Source organism: Lepidochelys olivacea, assembly GCF_965140295.1.
Source record: "Lepidochelys olivacea isolate rLepOli2 genome assembly, chromosome: 25".
In the NCBI taxonomy this organism is placed as follows: Eukaryota; Metazoa; Chordata; order Testudines; family Cheloniidae; genus Lepidochelys; species Lepidochelys olivacea.
In genome coordinates this window covers 19,734,090-19,759,171 of record NC_140435.1, presented here as the reverse complement: position 1 = coordinate 19,759,171, position 25,082 = coordinate 19,734,090, and the positions used below count along the sequence as shown (strand labels likewise).

The following is a 25,082-nucleotide window of genomic DNA, read 5'->3' as shown; positions in this document are numbered from 1 at the left end:
GCTGCTTCCTCCGCCGGCGGTGCGGGGTGAGAGCGGAAGCGGAAGTAGAAGCAGCAGCAGCAGTGCCTTTTCCGGCCGGAAGTGAGATCTGGCGCGGGAGCTGGGGGCGCCGTGCCGGGAGGCGCCGAGCACCTGGGGGCGCGATGTCTGCCAGTGCCGTGTACGTGCTGGACCTAAAGGGCAAGGTGAGGCGTTGGAGGGACGGGGCCTGGGGGTAACCCCTCCCGAGAGAGACGTCTGGGGCGGGTGGGTCCCGTGGAGCCCGGCCTGAGCCTGTGAAGAGGCCCTGGTCTGTGAATGGGCTAAGCTTCCTCATAGGCTGAGGGAACATGGGCGTAGAGGGGCCGAACGGCTCCGGAGCGGGAGGGGAGCTCTCTAACTTCTCCCTAGCCTGCCCTGTTTCCTCACCTCAGAGCTGTCTTAGGGTAACAGTCCCCCATGTTCTCTCTCTAGCTTGCTCTGTGAGCCCCCCTCTGTTCTGGGCCCCTAGGATGGGGATTCTCTCTCTCCTCCCATTTCCTCTAGCCTGCCGTGGGTCCTCACGTTGTGGTTACAGCCTGCCGATAATGCTGCCTTGGCTTACACTGGAAGTTTTATTTGGACTAGACCTTGTCAGTGCTTGGATTGGTGACCAGTGACCTTCCAGCTGCAATGTTGCAGGAAATGCTGATTTTAGTAGAGTGCTCTCTTCCTCCTCCACTCTCCCCTTCTGGACCCTTTTCTTCTAGCCTTTGATGAATGAAAGCTCATGCATGTTAAGGGGGCACTGAGCTGCTGAAGGGTCTGATTTTTGGGTAAGGGAAATGAAGATATCAATTGCTTATGGCAACTAAAGATACCAAGATGCTTTAACAAATGTTAGTGATGCTAACTCTGGTTTCTTGACCATATTCCATTTTGGGGTAACTACATTCTGCATATCCAAATTCATTCTGTGATTTTGTACTATAAGCGATGTATTTTCTGTCTCTAATGTTGGTATGTGCTATTTAACAGCTGTTGTGATTCTAAAAGCTGTATTTGAGTTGTGAATGAAAGGGTCCCACGTACAGTTTGTAATTCAGTTAGTTAAGCTCTTTGGGATTCCACTGCATAAGTGTAAAGTACTGAACTGTTAAACTGTAAGTAAAAATCTACTTTATGTTGAAATTTCATAGAATATCAGGGTTGGAAGGGACCTCAGGAGGTCATCGAGTCCAACCCCCTGACTGATCCCCAATTAAATCATCCCAGCCAGAGCTTTGTAAAGCCTGACCTTAAAAACCTCAAAGGAAGGAGATTCCATCACCTCCCTAGGTAACCCATTCCAGTGCTTCATCACCCTCCTAGTGAAAAAGATTTTCCTAACATCAAACCTAAACCTACAACTTGAGACCATTACTCCTCGTTCTGTCATCTGCTACCACTGAGAACAGTCTAGATCCATCCTCTTTGGAACCCCCTTTCAGGTAGTTGAAAGCAGTTATCAAATCCCCTCTCATTCTTCTCTTCTGCAGACTAAACAATCCCAGTTCCCTCAGCCTCTCCTCATAAGTCATGCGTTCCAGTCCCCTAATCATTTTTGTTGCCCTCCGCTAGACGTTTTCCAATTTTTTCACATCCCTTCTTGTAGTGTGGGGCCCAAAACTGGACACAGTACTCCAGATGAGGCCTCACCAATGTCGAATAGAGGGGAATGATCACGTCCCTCAATCTGCTGGCAATGCCCCTACTTATACATCCCAAAATGCCATTAGCCTTCTTGGCAACAAGGGCACACTGTTGACTCCTATCCAGTTTCTCGTCCACTGTAACCCCTAGGTCCTTTTCTGCAGAACTGCTGCCTAGCCATTCGGTCCCTAGTCTGTAGCGGTGCATGGGATTCTTCTGTCCTAAGTGCAGGACTCTGCACTTGTCCTTGTTGAACCTCACCAGATTTCTTTTGGCCCAATCCTTCAATTTGTCTAGGTCATTCTGGACCCTATCCCTACCCTCCAGCGTATCTACCACTCCTCCCAGTTTAGTGTCATCTGCAAACTTGCTGAGGGTGCAATCCACGCCATCCTCCGGATCATTAATGAAGATATTGAACAAAATCGGTCCCAGGACCGACCCTTAGAGCACTCCCCTTGATACCGGCTGCCAATTAGACTTGGAGCCATTGATCACTACGCGTTGAGCCCGACGATCTAGCCAGCTTTCTCTCCACCATATAGTCCATTCATCCAGCTCATACTACTTTAACTTGCTGGCAAGAATACTGTGGGAGACCATAGAATCATAGAATATCACAGTTGGAAGGGACCTCAGGAGGTCATCTAGTCCAACCCCCTGCTCAAAGCAGGACCAATCCCCAATTAAATCATCCCAGCCAGGGCTTTGTCAAGACTGACCTTAAAAACTTCTAAGGAAGGAGATTCTACCACCTCCCTAGGTAACGCATTCCAGTGTTTCACCACCCTCCTAGTGAAGAAGTTTTTCCTAATATCCAACCTAAACCTCCCCCACTGCAACTTGAGACCATTACTCGTTGTCCTGTCCTCTTCTACCACTGAGAATAGTCTAGAACTATCCTCTGTGGAACCACCTCCTAGGTAGTTGAAAGCAGCTATCAAATCCCCTCTCATTCTTCTCTTCTGCAGACTAAACAATCCCAGTTCCTTCAGCCTCTCCTCATAAGTCATGTGTTCCAGACCCCTAATCATTTTTGTTGCCCTTCGCTGGACTCTCTCCAATTTATCCACAACCTTCTTGTAACGTGGGGCCCAAAACTGGACACAGTACGCCAGATGAGGCCTCACCAATGTCGAATAGAGGGGAACGATCACATCCCTTGATCTGCTCGCTATGCCCCTACTTATACATCCCAAAATGCCATTGGCCTTCTTGGCAACAAGGGCACACTGCTGACTCATATCCAGCTTCTCGTCCACTGTCACCCCTAGGTCCTTTTCTGCAGAACTGCTGCCTAGTCATTCGGTCCCTAGTCTGTAGCTGTGCATTGGGTTCTTCCGTCCTAAGTGCAGGACCCTGCACTTACCCTTATTGAACCTCATCAGATTTCTTTTGGCCCAATCTTCCAATTTGTCTAGGTTAAAAGCTATGTCAAAAGCTTTGCTAAAGTCAAGGAATAACACGTCCACTGTTTTCCCCTCATCCACAGAGCCAGTTATCTTGTCATAGAAGGCAATTAGATTAGTCAGGCACGCTTGCCCTTCGTGAATCCATGCTGGCTGTTCCTGATCACTTGCCTCTACTCTAAGTGCTTCAGAATTGATTCCTTGAGGACCTGCTCCATGATTTTTCCAGGAACTGAGGTGAGGCTGACTGGCGTGTAGTTCCCCAGATCCTCCTCCTTCTCTTTTTTAAAGATGGGCACTACATTAGCCTTTTTCCAGTCGTCCGGGACCTCCCCTGATCGCCATGAGTTTTCAAAGATAATTGCAGAGCCATTGGCCATTACATCCGCCAACTCCTTTAGCGCTCTCGGATGCAGCGCATCCGGCCCCATGGACTTGTGCTCCTCCAGCTTTTCTAAATAGTCCCGAACCACTTCTTTCTCTACAGAGGGCTGGTCACCTCCTCCCCATGCTGTGCTGCCCAGTGCAGTAGTCTGGAAGCTGACCTTGTTTGTGAAGACAGAAGCAAAAAAAGCATTGAGTACATTAGCTTTTTCCACATCCTCTGTCACTAGGTTGCCTCCCTCTTTCAGTAAGGGGCCCACACTTTCCTTGACTTTCTTCTTGTTGCTAACATACCTGAAGAAACCCTTCTTGTTACTCTTAACATCTCTTGCTAGCTGGAACTCCAAATGTGATTTGGCCTTCCTGATTTCACTCCTGTATGCCTGAGCAATATTTTTATACTCTTCCCTGGTCATTTGTCTTGTATCTTTTAATGAAGTACTTCCCAAGGATCATATGTGTTGTTTTCAAATGGTAACTTCGGCATTTGTTTTTAAAACCTATTCAGATTTCTGTTGCACGTATATTGCAGGTCCTCATCTGCCGGAATTACCGTGGAGATGTGGATATGTCTGAGGTGGAGCATTTCATGCCAATTCTTATGGAAAAGGAAGAAGAGGGAATGCTTTCTCCCATTCTAGCTCATGGAGGAGTTCGTTTTATGTGGATTAAACACAACAACTTATATCGTATCCTTTAAAGCAGTGGTCTCCAACCTTTTTATGCCCAAAATCATTTTTTGAATTTAAGGGCAATCCAGGTTCTACCCTGCCCCTTCCCCAAAGCCCCACCCCGCTCACTCCATTCCCCCCAACACCCCACCCCAGCGGTCGCTTGCTGTCCCCAACCCTCACTCACTTTTACCGGGCTGGGGTAGGGGTTTGAGGTATGTGAGGGGGTGCGGACTCTGGGCTGGAGTGGGTTTGTAGTGTAGGAGGGGGCTCTGGGCTGAGCCTGGGGGTGGGGGGGAAGGCTCCGGGCTGGGGCAGAGTGTTGGGGTGCAGGAGGGGGAGGTCAGGGCTGGGGTTTGGCGTGCAGGAGGGGGTATGGGGTGCTGGCTCCGGGAGGGGACTCAGGGCTGGTGGTTGGTGTGCAGCTTCCTGCTGGGCAACACTTACCTCTAGCAGCTCCTGGTTGGTGGCTGCCGCTAAGACAGGTTCCCTGCCTACCCCGGCCCCATGCCACTCCCGGAAGGGGCCAACACACCCTTGTGGCCCCTGAGGGAGTGGGGGGCGGGGAAAACGTGGCTCCGTGTGCAGTCCCTCTCTGCAGGCACTGCTCCCGCAACTCCCAATGGCCACAGCTCCCCATTCCTGGCCAATGGGAGCTGCAGGGGCAGTGCTTGCAGGCAGGAGCAGCATGCAGAGGGAGACCCCTGCCTGTGGGGCCACACTGGCCATTTTCAGGAGCAGCGTGGGGTAGGGTCAGGCAGGGAGCCTGCCTTAGCAGCAGCCCCACTACACCACTGGAGATTGCGATCGACTGGGAGATCCTCTAGGATTGACCAGTCGATCGTGATCGACCGGTTGGTGACTGCTTTAAAGCGTAAACCTGTTAATATAGTGAAACTGATGAGCACGTTGGTGGATTTTCAGAATTTGGGCTTCAATGGAATAGGGATGTAAATAACATGTAAAAACAGTAACCATGTAACTGATTAAAATTCTATCAGTTACACGGTTAAACCTTTAACCGGGAAACTAGCGGTGTGGGGGGGTGCTGTAGCACCCTCATGTCTTACATGGGGGGGCCCCCTGCGGCCAGCCCCGTGCCTGTCGGGGATCCCACCCCACCATCCGGCTGGCGTCCCGGCAAGGCTGGGGTCCTGGCGGGTTGGCCACCAGGACTCCAGCTGAATTTAATTGTTATCAGTTAACCCATTGAACTTTTACATCCCTAGAATGGAACTGACATGAAAACATATAGGGCAATAAGTAACATAAGCTCACGAGTATGATTTTACTGATTGAGATTTACAAATATGCAAAAAAAAATTATATAAAAGGAGTTATTCTTTTCATGTAAGATCCTGTGCTAATAATGTTATGAGAGTGTTTAAGTGTCAATTTAATATAAGCATTTCCTGAATCTTTATTTTTGTTTTTCGCCTCCCAGTAGTTAAACATTCAGAAATGACAAAACAAACCCAAGGATTCTCAGTATCTCGTGACTCTGGAAAGAAGAATATTATTGCTGCTTCCTTAATGTTTGGGCCAGCTGTAATAACTTAGTAAAAGGGTTTTAAAAATGTATTTAATTGTAAATTTTTTTTATATGGTAACTTTAAACACTGGTTCCTGAACATACTTTTTCAGTTGTTGCTACTTCTAAGAAGAATGCTTGTGTGTCTCTGGTGTTTTCATTTCTTTACAAGGTGGTTCAGGTGAGTATTAAATCGGTCAAGTAATCTTTGTTCAGATAACTGAACATATCTTTTATATAGAGGTAGAAATCTTTTAATTTTATAGTGCTGTGCAGAAATGGCATATCTAGTTTATATGTGGTTATGTTAAGATCTTTCCATGTTAGCTACTTATATTTATTTTGTGCTGTACAGGACAAGGATACTGACAGAATGTTACAATATAAGAGAGAGACAGAAAATGAGATACAATGTGAAAGTCAGAGGAGAGGCCACTTCACTAAATTTTTGTGTGCTTTGTGGGCATTTTGGAAGAAACAAATTTTAGAAAGTCTTTGAGTAATATGGTGACTTGAGGAGCTGGACTAGGGAGCCTATGCTGCAGTTAAGTGGCAGCACAGAGTCAGGAAAAGAAAAAAGAAACACATAGGCCTTGTATTTTAGAGTGGAGGGAGCCAAAGTTCAGCAGACAAGACAATGTCTGAAGTGTTTTCTGTAGGTAGCTGTGTGTAAGGCCATGAGATTTGGGATGAGAATTTTAAACTCAATGCAGTATGCAGATAAAAGCCAGTGGAGAGATTCAAAGATCTGGGTGTTGTGCTCAGGTTGACAGGCAAGGAAGATTGCTTTTCAGCAAGCTATTCTCCAAAGCATTGGTTTTGAAACAGGGGTACGCAGTACTCTTCCAGGGAGTACATAAACGCATCTAGATATTTGCCTAGTTTTACAACAAGGTAATGAAAAGCACTAGCAAAGTCAGTATATAATTATATGGTAAAAATGAGAAAGTAAGCCATTTTTCAGTAATAGTGTGCTGTGACACTTTTTTTTTTTTTATGTCTGATTTTGTAAGCAAGTAGTTTTTAAGTTAGGTGAAACTTGAGGGTACGCAAGACAAATCAGACTCCTGAAAGGGGTACAGTTGTCTGGAAAGGTTGAGAGCCACTGTTCTGAAGTATATATTTGGGAAGAAAATGGTTTCCTTTTCTTTAGTGACTTTCTTACTGTGTGACTTCTGGAAGGGACTACTCTTCTAGGATAAGACAGGGCTTGGATGTGCTTAATGGATGCTGTGTGGTACATTACAACCTCTGTGGTTAGTGGGTTTTTTTTTTTTTTTCCCTTAACTAGGGTGACAGGTATCCTTCCTGGAAGGAATATTTATAGGCAGTCATATTCCACATACACTGTAGTTTGTTTTAATTTTCAGGGGCCACAACCCTAATGTGTATGAAGCTCCAGCTAGTTTAAAAAAAGGGGGGGGGGCTGCTATTAAATGGACATTGGAGGAAAGCACTACTGCTTGGTGGGCAGGTTTTAAAAATACGCATTTGGGGCCCAGTCCGCTCTGAGCTGCGGCAATGTGTTTTAGCCAAAGATTTCAGATATGCATAAATGTAAGGAACTGCTTGAAAGAAGAGAAGCTGAGACTGAGTTGGTTTAAATTTCCAGAGCATAGGTTTTGAGGCTAAGCCCAGTGTTTATTTCAATAACTGTTATATCCCCACACAAAAAATTGTTAAAATAGTACTAGGGGAGGGGTGGGTGTGTGTGTGTGTGTCAGTCACACACTTCATAGCTTTTGTAGGTTGAATATATTGCATGCACCAAGGGCTCCTTGCAATCCTCCATTCCCCTCACAAGATCTCTGGGTGCCAGCCTCCCATCCTCCTCTTTTTCAGGGGCTCCCTGCAATTCCAGCTAGTCTCTTCCCTTCCAGGGTCTCCATGTGATCCCCTTCTCTCGCTCTCTGTGCTCCCCGCACCACCACCATCAGCTCTGTGTGCACCCCCATTCCCAGTTTCCCCCATTCCCCTCTATGGCCTGGGCTCTGTGCGCCCCATTCCCCCACCATGCCAGGGGCTCTGTGCACCCCTAGTCCTCCTTTCCACCCCATACCAGGATCCTCCAATCTCTCCTCCCCTCCCCTCCTCCCCATACACACAGACACTAGGTGTTCTTTGTGCCCCATTCCTCCCTCCATGCATTTTAATATCCCTCATTTTCCTCCATTGCAGGGGGTCTATGCTCCCTCCCCCATAGTAGGATCCCCCTTTCTCCTCCATAGCAGGGGGCTCTGTGTGAACACTCATTACCACCTCCCCACATCCAAGGGCTTTATAAGCCTGCCTTTATCCTTCCCTGTCTTCATACCATGCAAGGTCCCTCAATCTCCTCCCCCCATACTGAGGGTTCTGTGTGCTACATTCGCCCCTCCCCATACCAGGGTCCCCCCCTATTTTCTCTCCACATTCCAGTGGCTGTGTGCACTCTCCTCATTCCCCTCATGCCTCCTATTCTCCTTCTCAAGCCACTTTTTTTTTTTTTTTGAGAGCGAGAGAGAAGCCATTCAGCATGTTAAACTACTGGGCGTATACAGTTTTGTAGCTGTGTTGGTCCCAGGATATTAGAGACCAGGTGGGTGAGGTAGTATCTTTTATTGGACAAATTTCTGCTGGTGAGAGAAGCTTTGATATTAAACAGAGCTCTTCTTACCAACGGAAGTTGATCCTAGGGATGTAAAATGTTCACTGGTTAACCAATAAGCATTAGTCTTACTAGTTAACCCGCCTTAACTGTTAAACCCCTGGCCAGAGTGGTCCCAGCGGCCCCGCGCTACCCAGCCAGAGTGGCCCCAGTTTAACTTTAATCATTTAAACGGTTAACTTTTTAAACGATATTTACATCCATAGTTGGTCCAGTAAAAAAACCTCATCCACCTTGTTTCTCTACTGGGAATATAAACAGAGATGAATAGGAGTACCTTTGTGTGTGAAGGTGTTAATGGTGCCACCAATGAATTCTTTGAACTACAGGCAATTGCAGGGGTGCTAAAGAGCTGATGGGGCTGTATTTGCCCTCCATTTTCCCTTTTTGGTTTTCTGATTTGCCCTGAAATCATAGAATCATAGAATATCAGGGTTGGAAGGGACCTCGGGAGGTCATCTAGTCCAACCCCCTGCTCAAAGCAGGACAAACACCAACTAAATCATCCCAGCCAGGGCTTTGTCAAGACTGACCTTAAAAACTTCTAAGGAAGGAGATTCCACCACCTCCCTAGGTAACGCATTCCAGTGTTTCACCACCCTCCTAGTGAAAAAGTTTTTCCTAATATCCAACCTAAATCTCCCCCACTGCAACTTGAGACCATTACTCCTTGTTCTGTCATCTGCTACCACTGAGAACAGTCTAGAGCCATCCTCTTTGGAACCCCCTTTCAGGTAGTTGAAAGCAGCTATCAAATCCCCCCTCATTCTTCTCTTCCTCAGACTGAACATCCCCAGTTCCCTCAGCCTCTCCTCATAAGTCATGTGTTCCAGTCCCCTAATCATTTTTGTTGCCCTCCACTGGACTCTTTCCAATTTTTCCACAATGGGGAAAAATCAATAGGGTTCTGACCATTGGTACCGAGAACATTCCCTGAAATTTTGGAATTGATTAGATGTGGTGGTCAAAAGTTATTGTTACACACAGAAATCCTATTGAATTGAGTATAAGGCCTTTGCAAGCTTGGCCAATTATGGTTGTGTTCTAATTTGTAGTGTGAAAAAAATGACACTTGAAAGTCAGGAAACTTGGATTTTAAGGCTCAGCAAATTACTTTAATTCTCTACAGTAGCTCACCAAAACTCTTGTAGTTTCAGAAATGGAGGGTTAGAAGTAATGTGAACTAAATTTTCTTTAATTTGAGACTTGAGTGTTGTTTTCTAACGTTTACATTTCAGGTATTTTCAGAATATTTCAAGGAGTTGGAAGAAGAGAGCATTCGAGATAACTTTGTTATAATTTATGAATTGCTTGATGAGCTCATGGATTTTGGCTATCCTCAAACCACTGACAGTAAAATTTTGCAAGAGTAAGTATCAGTGTACTGGCTCTTAGATACCAGGTGACAGATGCTTTGGGAATATTTATGAGCATAAAGATGTTAACTTGTATGATTTAAGGTTATTACAATGTGGGGGTCAATTTGTAGATTTTCCTTTCTTTTATCAGCTTGAAAAAAAATTAATAGGACACTTCTGTCAAAAATCTGTTAACCTTTTCCTGTCTTTGTTGATGGACTGATACAGTTTCCTATCAGGTAAATAAACACATGATCTGACTTGACCTGGCAAGAAAAGATTAGTTAATATTTTCTAGGACTTGAATTGTCAGACTTCCTTTCTTTGCTGCTGACATAATAATACCTGTGACACCAAACAAATTGCTAAGGCTACAAAATGTAACTTTCATATTTTTAAAAAACATATGTGGTTCTGAAGGTACATCACTCAAGAAGGCCACAAACTGGAAACTGGAGCTCCACGCCCACCTGCCACTGTTACCAATGCTGTTTCCTGGAGGTCAGAAGGGATAAAGTATAGGAAAAATGAAGTGTTTCTGGACGTTATAGAATCTGTTAACCTCTTGGTGGGTTTATATTTTACCTGAATTTTATCTTTCTTTTTTAATGAGAATTGTAATAATCTGTAAATATGCAAACACAAAATGAAAGCCGAAGTCAGTGTATATGAGTAGTCTTAATTAGTCTATCAAATTATAGTATTACATTTGAAACAATTTAAATGTCACCGGATTGAGTGATCGGTAATGGTAGTGACTTAAGCTGTTATAAGTAATACTCATATAACTGCATTTATATTATGCTGCTTAATAGATTTTTTTCAACTTTCAGGGAGCTTCTTTTCCATGCTAAACTTGAAAAACAAAGGGACTCCTTATATTCCTGCCTAATCCTCACACTCTGAATGAAATAAACTCTATGCTATTCCCATGGAATGACTCCCAAGGATGTATGCAGTGTTGTTGTAGCCCTGTTGGTCCCATGATATTAGAGTGACAAGGCGGGGTTGAGGTAATATCTTTTATTGGACCAACTTCTGTTGGTGAGAGAGACAAGCTTTTGAGCTACATAAGTGTTTCTTCAGGTCTGGGAAAGGTACTCTTGAGTGTCACAGCTTGTCTTTTGAAAGTGTTGTGCATGTTTCCTTTCAGGAGGAGGACTGATAAGTCAGATATAGAGTAATCACTTTGTGAAAAGTGTACACCCACAAGTGATAGGGTGTTTTTGTCTCATCATTTTACTGTGGGAGTGCATTTGAGAGCGTAATGATTGTCTGGTTCACCCAGATAGTTTTTGTTGGAATGTTTAGCGCAGTGGATGAGGCAGATCTCATATGGTGCTAGGCATGTGTAGGATCCATGGATCTTGAAAGGTGTATTGTAAGGGGTTTTGCTATATCTCCACTGCTACAATGATCTACAGGTTTTGCATCTGTTCTTCTGGCAGGGTCTGGTGCCACTTTGAGTAGGTGTGCCCTGTTCTGTGGGGATTTTGCCTCTGACAATGATCTAGGAGAGGTTAGGGAGTTGTTTAGGGTGACCTGACATCCCTTTTTTAAAGGGACATCTCCTGCAGGTGTCCTTAATTTTTCTTAAAAACGGGCAAATTGTCCTGTATTTTCTGTTTTCTGTCTCTTCTGTTCTCCCTCTCCCCTCTCCCCCCAAATCAATACTGGCGGTTCCTGCTGCTGGCCAGATCCCAGCTCGCCAGCTGCCTGCCCACCAGCAGTGAGTGGGAGGGGTCCAGTGGCCAGTGATGGGGGTGGGTGTGCAAGGCTGATGGCGGGGCAAAGCTGCAGTGCGCAAGGCTAGCTGTTCCTCGTGCTGGTCCATCAGCGCAGTCCCTGCTGTGTGCCAGCTCTCAGCCAGTAGGGCCCCGTCCCGTTTCCGACCGGCACTGACTGCGCGCTGCAGTGGCTGGTGAGTGTGGGCAGGCAGCGGCCAGTTACATGTTGCCTCTGCTGCCCAGCCATCGGCCCTTTACATGCTCCCACTCTCGCTGCCCTCTTCCTGCTTTGCCCCTTCACCCTCTTTCCCCTGACTCTCTCTTCCATTTCCCCCCGTGCGGGACACGTCCCGCTCCCAGCGCTGTGCAGAGAGCCAGCCCCTGGTGGGAGCGTTCAGTTCACCAACAGCCTGGCCAACAGGCTCCTTCCTTCCCCCACTGCCTCTGGTTGTGCCGGTGCCCCGGGAAAACGCAAGACCCTCCAGCCCAGGGCACTAGCCAGGAGGAACTGATTCCTGTATGTGCCAAAGCCGCACAGGGCAGCCTTTCCGCCCGTCAGCTAATCTCTGGAGTGGTGGCAGCAGAGGAGAGAGTGATTTCCAGCCTGTTTGTGCCCTGACCCTGCAGGCTCCGCAGCAGCCTCCCCCACCCTTAGGGGCCTCTTCACTTCTCTCTGCCCACTGGGTCTTGCTCCCAGGGCTGCTCCGTCCCCTAGGCACCCTCCCCTGCTGAACCACCTCTCTGGCTCTGTTTGCTGAAGCCCCTGCAGTCAGGTTCCCTGGGCCCTGGTGCACAGTGCATCCTTAGGGCTTAACCCCTTCCTACCCATGCTGTAGCTGGGGGATGGGAAGCCACTGTGTTATGTCCATGGCCAGCAGTGGCCTGGAGGTGTTAGCTGCCTTTCAACACTGTGAGGGCAGGAAGGGACAAGCTGCTTCCAGCCATAAGGGAGTGGGTAGGGGGGCAGAGGAGGGAAGAGATGAGCTCCTCAGAGACACGAGCCATATCATCCCTCCCTCCTCCCCTGCATCTGGAAGCAGCTCCCGTCCCTCCCTTCTTGCACAGTGCCAAAAGACTGCTGCTAGCCACATTCTGCTGTGAACCCTGGCAGAAATCTGGGGATGGGGCATGTGACCCTGCGTTCCCCACACACACACTCCATGTGTTACCTTGGGAAGATGCGGTGCCAGGTACCAGGTGAGGTGGGCCCATCCTGAGGGCTCAGCCAGGCCTGGAGGGCAGAGAGCACCAAGCAGGGAGGGTCAGGTCAGTCCGTCACCTGCCCTGGGTGAGAAAGAGGTGGGGGGTGTGTGTGTGTGTGACACCTCTCCCCATGTGAACACTAAAGCCTTAAAGATAAGAAGGCAAATAAATATAATCCAACTATGCAATATTTATTTTTAACAAAGGCTTAGTCAACTTGATGTTAATTTGAACGTTTGTACTGCATAGTTCTGATTGATTGCTGCTGAACTTGCTTAAATACGAGTAATTTTATGGCATGTCCCATATTCAGCATAGGGAAATATGGTCACCCTAGGGTTGTTTGAAGGCCAGAAGAGAGGGTTTAGGAAGTCTGTTTCAGGGTGGGGGTCCCCATCGAGTATGGGTTGTATTGTTTCATGATACCGCATATAGCTTCCAGTGTGGGATGGTAGGTGACAAATAGGGCTTGGAGTCAAAGGGGGTTTTACTGCTGTATTGAAGCAGATTCTCTCAGGGTATTTGGCAGGCCCGTTCCATGATGTGATCTACTTCTCTGGTGGAGTGTCCTTGTTGGTGAATGCAGTTTTGGGTGTATTAAGGTGTATATCCTGGACTCTTTCTTTAGATATTCTGTGGTATCTGAGTGCCTGGGTGAAGATAACAGATTTCTTGGTGTGTTGTGAAGTGGTTACTGGATCTACCACCAGGGCTTTGGAGCTGTGCTCCAGCTCCACTCCAGCTCCAGGCAAAAACCTGCAGCTCCACTGCTCCGGATCTGCTCTGGGCTCCGGGCTCCACTCCAAAGCCATGTCTACCACACCTACTTTCATAGATCTAGCAAACACTTAAAGAAACAATTTCTCAATTGGTGTCTTCCTTGTAAGGTTGATGACTTAAATGCTGTAACTTTAAAATTAGGGCTGTTGATTAATCGCAGTTAACTTGCAGTTAACGCAAAAAAAAAAAGGCTATTAATTTTTTAATCGTGATTAATTGCAGTTTTAATCGCACTGTTAAACAATAAAATAGCAATTGAAATTTATTAAATATTTTGGATGTTTTTCTACATTTTCATATATATTCTGTGTTGTAATTGAAATCAAAGTGTATATTTTTTATTATAAATATTTGCACTGTAAAAATGATAAACAAAAGAAATAGTATTTTTCAGTTCCTCATACAAGTACTGTAGTGCAATTTTTGTCCTGAAAGTGCAACTTACAAATGTAGATTTTTTTATTACATAACTGCACTCAAAAACAAAACAATGTAAAACTTCAGAGCCTACAAGTCCATTCAGTCCTACTTTTTGTTCAGCCAATCACTCAGACAAACAAGTTTGTTTACTTGTACAGGAGATAATGCCGCTGCGTCCTTAATTACAATGTCACCAGAAAATGAGAACAGGTATTTGCATGGCACTTTTGTAGCCGTCATTGCAAGGTATTTGTGCCAGATATGCTAAACATTCGTATGCCCCTTCGTGCTTCGGCCACCATTCCAGAGGACATGCTTCCATGCTGATGATGCTTGTTTAAAAAAAAAAAAAAAATGTGTTAATTAAATTTGTGACTGAACTCCTTGGGGGAGAATTGTATGTCCCCAGCTCCGTTTTACCTGCATTCTACTATATATTTCATGTTATAGCAGTTTCGGATGATGAAACAGCACATGTTGTTCATTTTAAGAAAACTTTCACTGCAGATTTGACAAAACGCAAAGATGGTACCAATGTGAGATTTCTAAAAATAGCTACAGCACTCAACCCAAAGTTTAAGAATCTGAAGTACCTTCCAAAATCTGAGAGGAACGAGGTGTGGCACATGCTTTCAGAAGTCTCAAAAGAGCAACATTCCAAAGCAGAAACTACAGAACCTAAGCCACCAAAAAAGAAAATCAACCTTCTGCTGCCGGCATCTGACTCAGATAATGAAAATGAACGTGCGTTGGTCTGCACTGCTTTGGATTGTTGTTGAGCAGAACCTGTCATCAACATGGACGCATGTCCCCTGGAATTGTTTGAAACATGAAGGAACATATGAATCTTTAGCGCATCTGGCGCATAAATATCTTGCGACACCGGCTACAACAGTGCCATGAGAATGTCTGTTCTCACTTTCAGGTGACATTGTAAACAAGAAGTGGGCAACATTATCTCCTGCAAATTTAAACAAACTTGTTTGTCTGAGCAATTGGCTGAATAAGAAGTAGGACTGAGTGGACTTGCAGGCTATAAAATTTTGTTTTATTTTTGAATGCAGTTTTTTTTACATAATTCTACTTTGGAAGTTCAACTTTCATGATAAAGAGATTTCCCTACAGTACTTGCATTAGGTGAATTGAAAAATACTATTTCTTTTTTTTTTACAGTGCAAATACTTGTAATCAAAAATAAATATAAAGTGAGCACTGTACACTTCGTATTTTGTGTTGTAATTGAAATCAATATTTGCAAATGTAGAATACATCCAAAAATATTTAAATAAATGGTATTCTGTTATTGTTTAAAAGTGCGATTAATCGTGATTCGTTTTTTTAATCGCTTGACAGCCCTATTCAAGATGTATCCTAACAACAACAGTCTTATTACCTATTTTTTATTAACAAACAAAACTCTACATGTCATGCTCAACACAATATACATTGGCAAAGAGTCCTGTGGCACCTTATAAACTAATAGACATATTGGAGCATAAGCTTTTGTGGGTGAATATCCTTCGATGCGACGAAGTGGGTATTCACCCACGAAAGCTTATGCTCCAATATGTCTGTTAGTCTATAAGGTGCTACAGGGCTGCTTTTACAGATCCAGAGTAACACGGCTACCCCTTTTGATACTTGACAATATACATTCTGCGCCAACACACAAGATCTTTCAGTCCAAATGTACACATTTTAATGAAAAATATGTTTCCCAGGATTATGGTTAAGTTTTCAATGTGATTTATTTTGGGTTCCTAATCTTGTGAAAACAGATAATTGTAAAATCATTGCACGAAGCTAGTTAGAGATTCAGTTTCAATAGCTGAGGAGAATGACTCCACCTTCCTTTGCTCTTAGGTTAGTGCCAACGGAAATGTATTGCGCAGTGAGATAGTTGGATCCATTAAAATGAGGGTCTTTCTCTCAGGAATGCCAGAGCTTCGCCTCGGTTTAAATGATAAAGTACTCTTTGATAATACAGGACGTGAGTATGTATACAGCATTTCTAAAAACATACAAAGGTATTCCCTGGTTTCTTTGTCTTTGGGGCAATGCAGCACGTCAGTTCAGATAACAGGAGTTATTCTAGGACGGTGGGTCTTATAATTTCCTAGTTGGGGAGGTTGTATCACTGTATAAGAGTAATTTTAGTGTTAGCAACTCATTTAATGTTTTATCAGATGGGAGACACTCCTTAGGGGGGCAGGAAGTCTAACACATTCATTTGCTATTTGCCATGAAGACCTGGTCTTTGTTCAATTAAGAAATCCTCCATTTCTAGCCTTAATGGATACGTATAAGATGATTTCCATCATGCAGGTTCATATCTCTGAATTTCATTTTAAGGAACCATCTCTTGTTTTAGCCCCAAAGTTACCTACGTTACATGCAAATTTGGTGTCCCCTCTGATAGTTAAAAATTATTTACAATTAAATTTAAAGAATAATTTTATAGCAGGAGCTATTCACACTAAAGGAATTAATCCTGCATCTTAAGTTTGCGCATGAATACTTTTTAGTATTTCTCATTTTTGATCTTTGTTAGAGTCTTAAATGTGGGCATTGGCAGATTGAAGTGTGTATTCACAGCCTTTGAACAAGAGAGGAGGTAGTGGGAGGGGAGTTGAGGAGGAATTCAAATATAGTACCGTCTGTCTGTGTCAGGATAGATGCATTGGTTGTGAACGAATGGCAACATCATCTTCCGTTGTGCACTTGTGAAATGTCAGGGGGAAATACCTCTTCCTTAAATACTTTGGGACGTGTAATGCTTTTCTTCCTCTTAAAACCAGAGCTCCAATTCCAGATTTTCGATGACTGTACTGAGCAAAAAGAGCAGAATATGTCATTTAAATTAGTCCACTTCAATGGCCTACTCCCAATCTCTTTTCACTAAGATTCCTATATTCCTGAAGTTACTGTAATGAAGTTAGAAATAGCGTAGAAGTAGAATAGAACTAATGTAGGGAGTATGAGCAGCTGATTGCTCAGTTGCATTATAATCTGCTGTGATGGCCTGAGAGGTAGGCTTTTCATGTGCTACACAAATTGGGGTTTATGTTTTCCTGATAGGTGGCAAAAGCAAATCAGTAGAACTAGAAGATGTAAAGTTTCACCAGTGTGTTCGTCTCTCTCGCTTTGAAAACGACAGGACAATTTCTTTCATCCCACCTGATGGAGAGTTTGAACTCATGTCATATCGTCTTAATACCCATGTAAGTCTGGCTACATGTTTTGTTCTAGACTAAAACAAATTTGTGTTTGAAAACATTTTAAATTGCAAGTAAAACTGTAAAAGGCCTTTCCACTTTCACTGAAAAATTAATATTTCTTTAAAAAAACTGAGAGTTTTAGATATTATTGAGCTAGCTGTTAATAGGGATGTTCCATGCTTACCTCAAAGTAGGCTATATATGCTACTTCAAGGCACTGGGAAAAGGAGAAGCAATTACTACGTAAGTCTAGTCACTGAGTTACCTACTGGGAGAAGGATGAGAGAGTAAACAATACATGACTGATGTGTAGTCACATTACTTAACACACTACTGGAAGGTGCTTGGATACAATAGTGATGAGTGCATTATAAGAACTAATATAGAAAGGGGAAGACCAAGGCAGTAAGATCTTTTTTTGCTACAACTACCTGAAGAAGCTGGTAACATACAGTGAGGAAGAATGAGCAGGAGAAGAAGAGAGAATTTCATTGGTTTTAAAGCCTATAGTGACATTTGTGCATTGACCCATTTGGAGCAAAAACATTGTAAAGGGTCTGCCTGTCGTCTTATGCTGGGCATACCTATGATGTGGGAGACTGGAAAACCTACTTCATCAGTCGGTACCCAAGAACATCCGCCATGTTTCTATATATTGAGGACCCATACTCTGTAAAACTCTGGCAAAAAACAGCAGACCCAGAACACCTTAAAAATTTGTTAGTCTCTAAGATGCCACAAGTACCCCTTTTCTTTTCAAAAGCCTGTGGGACTTCTGACTTTTTATTATTGGAGTACTGAATTTAAACAAATACTTTAAATCCAGAGTTATCGTCTCACAGTTTTTAGGGCTAGCATTGTTTAATAACTCAAATGCCCTGAGTTATTAAATTTGTTGGGTTAGAGTGAGAATGGTTTTCTGGTTTGGGGGTTAATTTCTCTCAGAGAATAGGGTTAAATTAAAACCGTTAGATACTCATGTAATTGAAATTATCTGCTTTTTCATAATCTATAAATACTTGTCAAATTATATATATGGAATATTTTAAGGACTTCTTGACTAACGCTCAGGTCTCCCCTGATCATTATTTTTGCGTATTATGTATTTGCATATTAAATGTTTTCCTGACCAGTATCTTTGGAATCTGATCTAACTCTCTTGTCTTAAAGAGCACTATAGGCTTCTCTTCTTCATTTTTTTTTTTTTGCTCTGTATGGAAACGTATCATTTTCCTGACAAGGTCAAAATAAGATGTATAGTTGTTTGTTCTCCAACAGGTAAAACCACTCATCTGGATTGAGTCTGTGATTGAGAAACATTCCCACAGCCGCATAGAGTATATGATCAAGGTCAGAGATACCAAAATGCTTACGCTTAATTTCAGTCTCCTTCTACAAGGCGAACCATGTAAACGATCCTACTTTAAACATTTTGTGTTATAAAGCGTACATTTGATTTCTGGAAAGCTGCTCCTGTGACGGGTTAGATCCCCTTTCTGGGATGCCACCTTATGTACTGAGGCTTCACTGAGCCCCTCCTGCTCCACCAGCCTGCATTTCCTCTCCCTGTTTTGCTGAATTAGGCTCTCCAGCCTCTTGCAGTGTACAGAAACAAGTAGGGTTACACCCAGCTGCAGACACAGATTGAAGTCAGCTCTGTGTGAGAGGATTCACCCAGCACTCATGTGTACTCCCCCTTTGTGAATAAACCCAAAATAACTGTCTTGCACTGTGTAGAAAGATTTGCACAGCGCAAGCTCATAAAAGTTTTCCCTCTTCCTCAATGTTAAGAGAGATATGCACAACTTCATGCCCCCAACCCCCCCGTTAGAAATTGCACAAACTGGGTTTAATAATAAACAAAACAAATTCATTCACTATAAAAGGCAGATTTTAAGTGATAGCAAACAGAACGAAGCAGATTACTGAGCAAATAAAACAAAACACTCATCCTAAGCTTAAGATCTTAAAGAAACTGGTTTCAAGAAGTAATTTCTCACCCATAATGTTGTTTTAGGCAAGTTGCAGAGTTTTTGTAGCTTAGAGTTCCAGTTATTTCTTTTACAGACTGGACCCCCATCTCAGTCTGGACTCACCCCTGCCTTTCCCCTCAGGTTAGTTCTTTTGTCCTTTCAGGTACTTTCAGCAGTCTTTCTTCTTGGGTAGGCAATGGAGGAGAGTCCAGTTTAACCCCCTCCCCAGACTTAAAAAGGATTTACCTAGAACATAAGAATGGCCCTCCTGGGTCAGACCAAAGGTCCATCTAGCCCAGTATCCTGTCTTCTGACAGTGGACAGTGCCAGGTGCCCCAGAGGGAATGAACAGAATAGGTAATCATCAAGTGATTCATTCCCAGCTTCTGGCAAACAGAGGCTAGAGACCCCATCCCTGCCTATCCTGACTAATAGCCATTGATGGACCTATCCTAAGGCAGGAAACCTTTGTTTGATCCCCATCCCCCTACAGAGGAAAAGTACTAGCAGTGTCCAAGGTGATATTTTGCATCAGGTGACGTTATCATCTGACCTTGTAGTGTCAATGCAGCATCCCAGGACATTCTTTAGGAAGGTGGGAGATTAGTATCTTCAGAGTTCTATTGCCCTCCTTAAATGGCTCATTCAGGATGATTGCTTACTGTCTGGTGGGCATTTCCCCAAGTGTACACACAGTTGTAATTGTTACATAGTCAATATTCCTAACTTCAGATACAGAAATGATACATGCATACAAATTGGATATTCACATTCAGTAAATCATAACCTTTCCAATGATATGTTACACGAGCCATCTTGCATCAAGTATATCTGTTATGCCATATTCATATCATAACCATATTTCTATGAAGAATATGGGGTGTAACATCACAGCTCCTTTCATAAATATTGATCTGTTTTTACTCAATTCAAAACATAATCAGCTAGTGCAGAGGGTGTGTTCTGCCTGTAAGGCAGTATGATTTACTGACAGGTAGTGCAAGTTTTTTTAATTAAAAAAAAGTCTTAACATTAGTGTTGGTAAAAGCACTTTAAAAATATAAAGTCTTATGGACATGCTAAATGTATTAATAGGATCATAATGGATTATTTTCATCTTTTGTATACTTCCATTTGACAGTTAATCTAGTTCTGATCTCCGCATTACACTTTTGTGCATGGATCTTTCATAAGACTCCTGACAGAGAAGGATGTTTTACAGTTCCCAGCTCTCTGAACCTGATCAAATAAGATTTTTTTAAAACCTGCAAATTGTGGCATTTGTGGGGAGATGGGAAAAATTACAAAAAAAACCGTGCATTGCTTACTTTCTCTAGGCAAAGAGTCAATTCAAGCGGAGATCAACTGCCAACAATGTGGAGATTCACATCCCAGTTCCAAATGATGCAGACTCACCAAAATTTAAAACCACTGTGGGCAGTGTCAAATGGGTTCCAGAGAACAGTGAAATTGTCTGGTCCATTAAATCATTTCCGGTAAGCTGTCTTGGTGTAGTGATATCCCCATTGCTGCTCCTGTTAAGGTAGTTTCAGAGTAGCAGTCGCGTTAGTCTGTATTCACAAAAAGAAAAGGAGTACTTGTGGCACCTTAGAGAGTAACCAATTTATGTGAGCATAAGCTTTCCTGAGCTACAGCTCACTTCACTGTAGCTCACAAAAGCTTATGCTCAAATACATTTGTTAGTCGCTAAGGTGCCACAAGTGCTCCTTTTCTTTTTAAGGTAGTGTGAGTTTTATTAAAAGTAAATCTTCTATACATGGAATCTAGAATTTGACTAAAATTCACTCTAGGCTCAGTCTTACTGTACAGTAGGACTATTGGTACCATCTGCTTTCCCTCTCTCCTCATTGTAGGGTTGGCACTTGAGGCAACAAGTACTTACGGTGATCATTTTAAACTGGAAAAGCGAACAGTAAATGTTACTGTTTTTTTTCTAAATTAGTAACTTAATGCTCAGCTTTAGCCTTTAGAAAAGGGCTAAATGACTGCATTTTCATAGTTTTGAGCTGGTATGAGACCTTTGCCACTCAGAAGCACTTTGGTTTTTAAAGGATATTTTCTGGTAGAATGATTTGTTTGCCTTCCTCTTTGGATAGGGGGGAAAGGAGTATCTGATGCGGGCTCACTTTGGGCTTCCAAGTGTTGAAGCTGAAGATAAAGAAGGAAAACCTCCCATCAGTGTCAAGTTTGAAATTCCGTATTTCACCACTTCGGGAATACAGGTTAATAAGACTAAAAAAATTAATTTGTGAATAGAATTTTTGTTCATTTAGCTGCTGGATAATGCTCTTTGTGTGTAATTGAACCAAAAGGTGATGGTGTGATTATATTATGGTTTAATAATGATACAGAATGTGGCTTGTCTCTTTAAATTCAACTACATATAAGTACAAATCTGTTTAGACAATATGAATGATCTTTTCAGTCCAAGTTTTAAAAAAACTTATAATAGTTGTTTGAAGCTAATCACAATTAACTTCCTCCTGACTAAGGGTGTGTACTCCATTTTTCTACTACTAAGCCAAAATAGATAAAAATGTTTGAAGGAGGCTACAACTGAAAGAGAGAGCTCAGTTTTGAGTTTTATTATCCCCAAACCAAGCAAGAGCTTCTGAAAATGGAATATTTATTTAGTTAAATCATGGGATTAGGATTTGTCCTGTTGGTGCATTAAATATTTTGAACCTCCAGAAACTGTGTGTAAGTTGAGAACTTAGTATCCTTGTTCATCATAATTCTAAGATTTTTGTGCAAAACTTCTGCCTTCTTTTGTAAAAACAGTAAAAGTCATATTAGGACTATTGGAATTGTATTGCAAGATCAGTCTAATGATCCATCTAGTACAATACATTGTTTCTGATAATGGCTAGTCCCACATGCTTCAGGGAATGTGGAAAAAAAATCCTCTAATGGATAATTATGGAATAACCTATACCAAACGGAAGTTTCTTCCCAACAATTTCAGTTGAAGCTTTATGAACTGAACCATGAGAATTTATATTTTTTAAAATACATCCATCTAATGTAACTGGGTGCTTTTATTATCCTTCTGCATGTTTAATCTTTTCTTAATCTTACCTAGCTTTTGTATGGATTGCATAAAAAAAGCTTTTTCCTGTTTACAAATTTCCAACAGATTTTTTTAGTTGAGTTTAATATCTCCCTTTCTCTTAAGAAGTAGCACAAAGTGCTTTTTACACTTCATATTTTGTATACCTCTTTCATATCCCTCATCATTTTATCTCCCCCCTGAATATTCTGTCTCCAATGTCTCATATGGAAACATTCCATTCTTTTAATTTTGTCCCCCTGACTCTTGATACCTCCTGTTTCTGCTATATCTTTTTGAGATGAGGTGATCAGAACTGTGCACGTTATTCCAGGTGAGTTACCAGTTAGTTACATGTTGGCATGATATTTTTTTAAACACATCCCAGCATTCTACTCACTCTGCTTTGACCGCTGCTGCACATTGAACTGTTCATAACGGTGTTCTAGGCTTTTTGCCTAAAATATATCTTCCATTAAGGGTTGCTAGGCTGAACTAGAAAGGTAATTTAATGTGTTTTCTTTTCAGGTCCGCTACTTAAAGATAATTGAGAAGAGTGGCTATCAGGCTTTGCCATGGGTTCGCTATATCACCCAAAATGGAGGTAAATAGCAAAGCTATAGATTGTAGACGCTGAAGTTGCCCATGTAGTTTTCCTATTAACACACTTTTCTCTTTGTTGGATGTTCCAAGATAATTTACCTGCATGATTCCACTAGACTTCTCATATTCTTTAATAATGTGCAGTATCGCTACAAATTATATTCATAAATATATTCCTCTCTCCACTCACCCTGCTATTAGGAAAGTGCCACTGTTGTGACATTATAGTTAGGCTTGGGTTGAGTATTTTGCACCTAAAGCGGAGATTCAACCCCTGTAGCATATACATTAGAAAATACACACAAAGAAAGACTGGCAGGGTGATGCTTAGTCTTGGAATCTATTAAGCATTTGGGAAGGTCCAGTTTGGTGAACAGAAATTCTTATTACCTGGAATGTTTAACTCTAATGACGTAACATTTCCTTTAATTGGTTTTTGAGCATGAGCATGTAAACAGCTAGTGGTGTTCTAAGATGGTCCTTTATACAGATCTCCTTTTTATTTGAGTAATCTTTGCTTTAATTTGGCATTGGTGTATCATAAATATTTCTGCTCTGATATTGCTATTATTTTGTATTAATAAAATAAGATGAACTAATTTAACTGACTCTTCTGAATTTATTTTTCTCTTGCAGATTATCAGCTCCGAACACAATAGTACTTTTTCCAACCAGAACAGATGACAAATTTTCAGGTCTAGAATTTGTTTGTAGAAAACTTTGTGGCAGTAAAGGCTGTGAACATTGTCTCCAGGGTATTATATCAGCAAACTTGAACTGAGGAGAAGAGATTCTGTTTGTTTGTTTTTGTTATTGTGTTCAACACTAAGTGTTTGGACTATTAGTGCAGGTTGTATGGATGTCTAATTCTTAAAGCATGTTACTACTTCTGCTAAATGCTGATCATATTAGGAGTAGCAGTTATTTTGAGAAGCCAGGACTGCCTTGCTAGTCATACTTAAAAGTGTGTAAATACCATCTTTAAAGCCAGTGGAAGCATTATTTAAAAACAAGAGAGGTCATGGTGCAACTGAAGCGGCTGTTAAGCATTTTTAGTTGTAAATAACCATGGGCCTTTATTTTACACTGAAAACATGGGACAGTTTTGAGGCTTATTTCTTGGCTTGCAAAGGAATTATTAAAGGTAATGATGAGTCAAGAAAGGTTAGGTTCTAAGTTCAAAATAAAAGTTGGTTTTATTGACACAGTTCAGCCCATTTAATATCTGTCAAACCTTAAGATATTGGGAGTGATGTTTGTAAGCATAAATTTTGATAAAAATACAGGTGCATAAACTACTATATTAACTTGAGGGAGAAGAGACATCAAGAATAAATGCCTATGGTCTCTGTGGAGTATCGTGGTCAATGCTTGTTCAAATTATGGAGCCAAGATGCAAAGCTGAGAACTCCAGACAAATTAAGAAAACTATCAACTATCATATAAAACTTGCTTGGCTTTGATTTTTCTAATTGCAAAAGAAATTTAAAAATTAAAGGTCTCAACTTGTAAATATGAAACTTCTGATTAACCATATTGGCTTTTAAATGTTTAAAACAAAATTCAGCAGATGGAATATGTTTAAGTAGTAATAAATAATCATACTTCAGGCACTTCCTGATAATTGATTGCTGTCATTAGAGGGGGTGGTAGATAAAAGAATAAGAATTACATATCTGTCATCTAGGTTAGATTTAGGTAAATTCTTTTTTCTTCAATTTTCAATAATTTACATTTTCTTCAGCTTCTCCTCAAAGGCTACTTTCTTTGCCAGTCTCTTCCACTTGTAAACGGTTGCCCAGTTCATTATAAGCTTTCTGGTAGAAATCATAACAGTTCAGAATGTTACACTTTCATGTGTTAGAACTTGGTTTTTTACCCTTGAGGATGCTGCAAACCACATAACTATACATAGTTGCATCAATTTCAGAAAATGTTAAACAGCAGTTATATCAGTGTTTTCTTTTTAAAAGACTAAACTTTTATTTTTAGTGTGAATGTATTGCTTCTGCCAGGTTTTAACTTAACAACATTGAAGACTGAAAATCGCTGTCCACAACTGATGCAGCACAGATAATTGGGGTGCAAGCTTTCCCACTCCTATGTTGCCATGTTAAAGTGCCTGAGCCCTGCCAGAGAGGGGATAGGTCACTGTGCCTGTTTGTTCCTTGTAGATTTGTGGGCTATATGTATGTGTATGCATTATTATATAAATACTCACAAAATTCCCCTGAACAATTTAGCTTTGATATTAGGAGGAGGATTTGTTTCAGAAAGGACTAATTCTGCTCAAGATTGTAATAGCATTGTTATTAAAGCATCTGGAAGATCATTCTTGTAGCTTGATAATTAGACAATGTTAAATGTGGATGCATGTAGTTTTCTGGATTTTATTACCCAAGAAACTGTTAAAACAAATTAAATCCTCTTACACCAGA

At 42.1% G+C, this 25,082-nt stretch overlaps 1 protein-coding gene across 2 annotated transcripts; it reads left to right on the top strand.

Moving 5' to 3' along the window:
- The first annotated feature begins 43 nt into the window (after positions 1 to 43).
- On the top strand, positions 44 to 25,082 carry AP1M1 (adaptor related protein complex 1 subunit mu 1). 2 transcript variants are annotated; one of them, XM_084614702.1, is made up of 12 exons: positions 44 to 185; positions 3,976 to 4,132; positions 5,759 to 5,826; positions 9,531 to 9,661; positions 10,071 to 10,218; positions 15,644 to 15,770; positions 16,859 to 17,001; positions 18,277 to 18,348; positions 20,309 to 20,467; positions 21,089 to 21,214; positions 22,570 to 22,645; positions 23,281 to 25,082. In XM_084614702.1, exons 1-12 carry the CDS (start codon positions 144 to 146, stop codon positions 23,301 to 23,303), a joined length of 1,272 nt encoding a protein of 423 aa, XP_084470828.1. In that variant the 5' UTR covers positions 44 to 143; the 3' UTR covers positions 23,304 to 25,082. The 2 variants fall into 2 exon arrangements, with proteins under 2 accessions (XP_084470828.1, XP_084470829.1); XM_084614703.1 differs by lacking the exon at positions 18,277 to 18,348.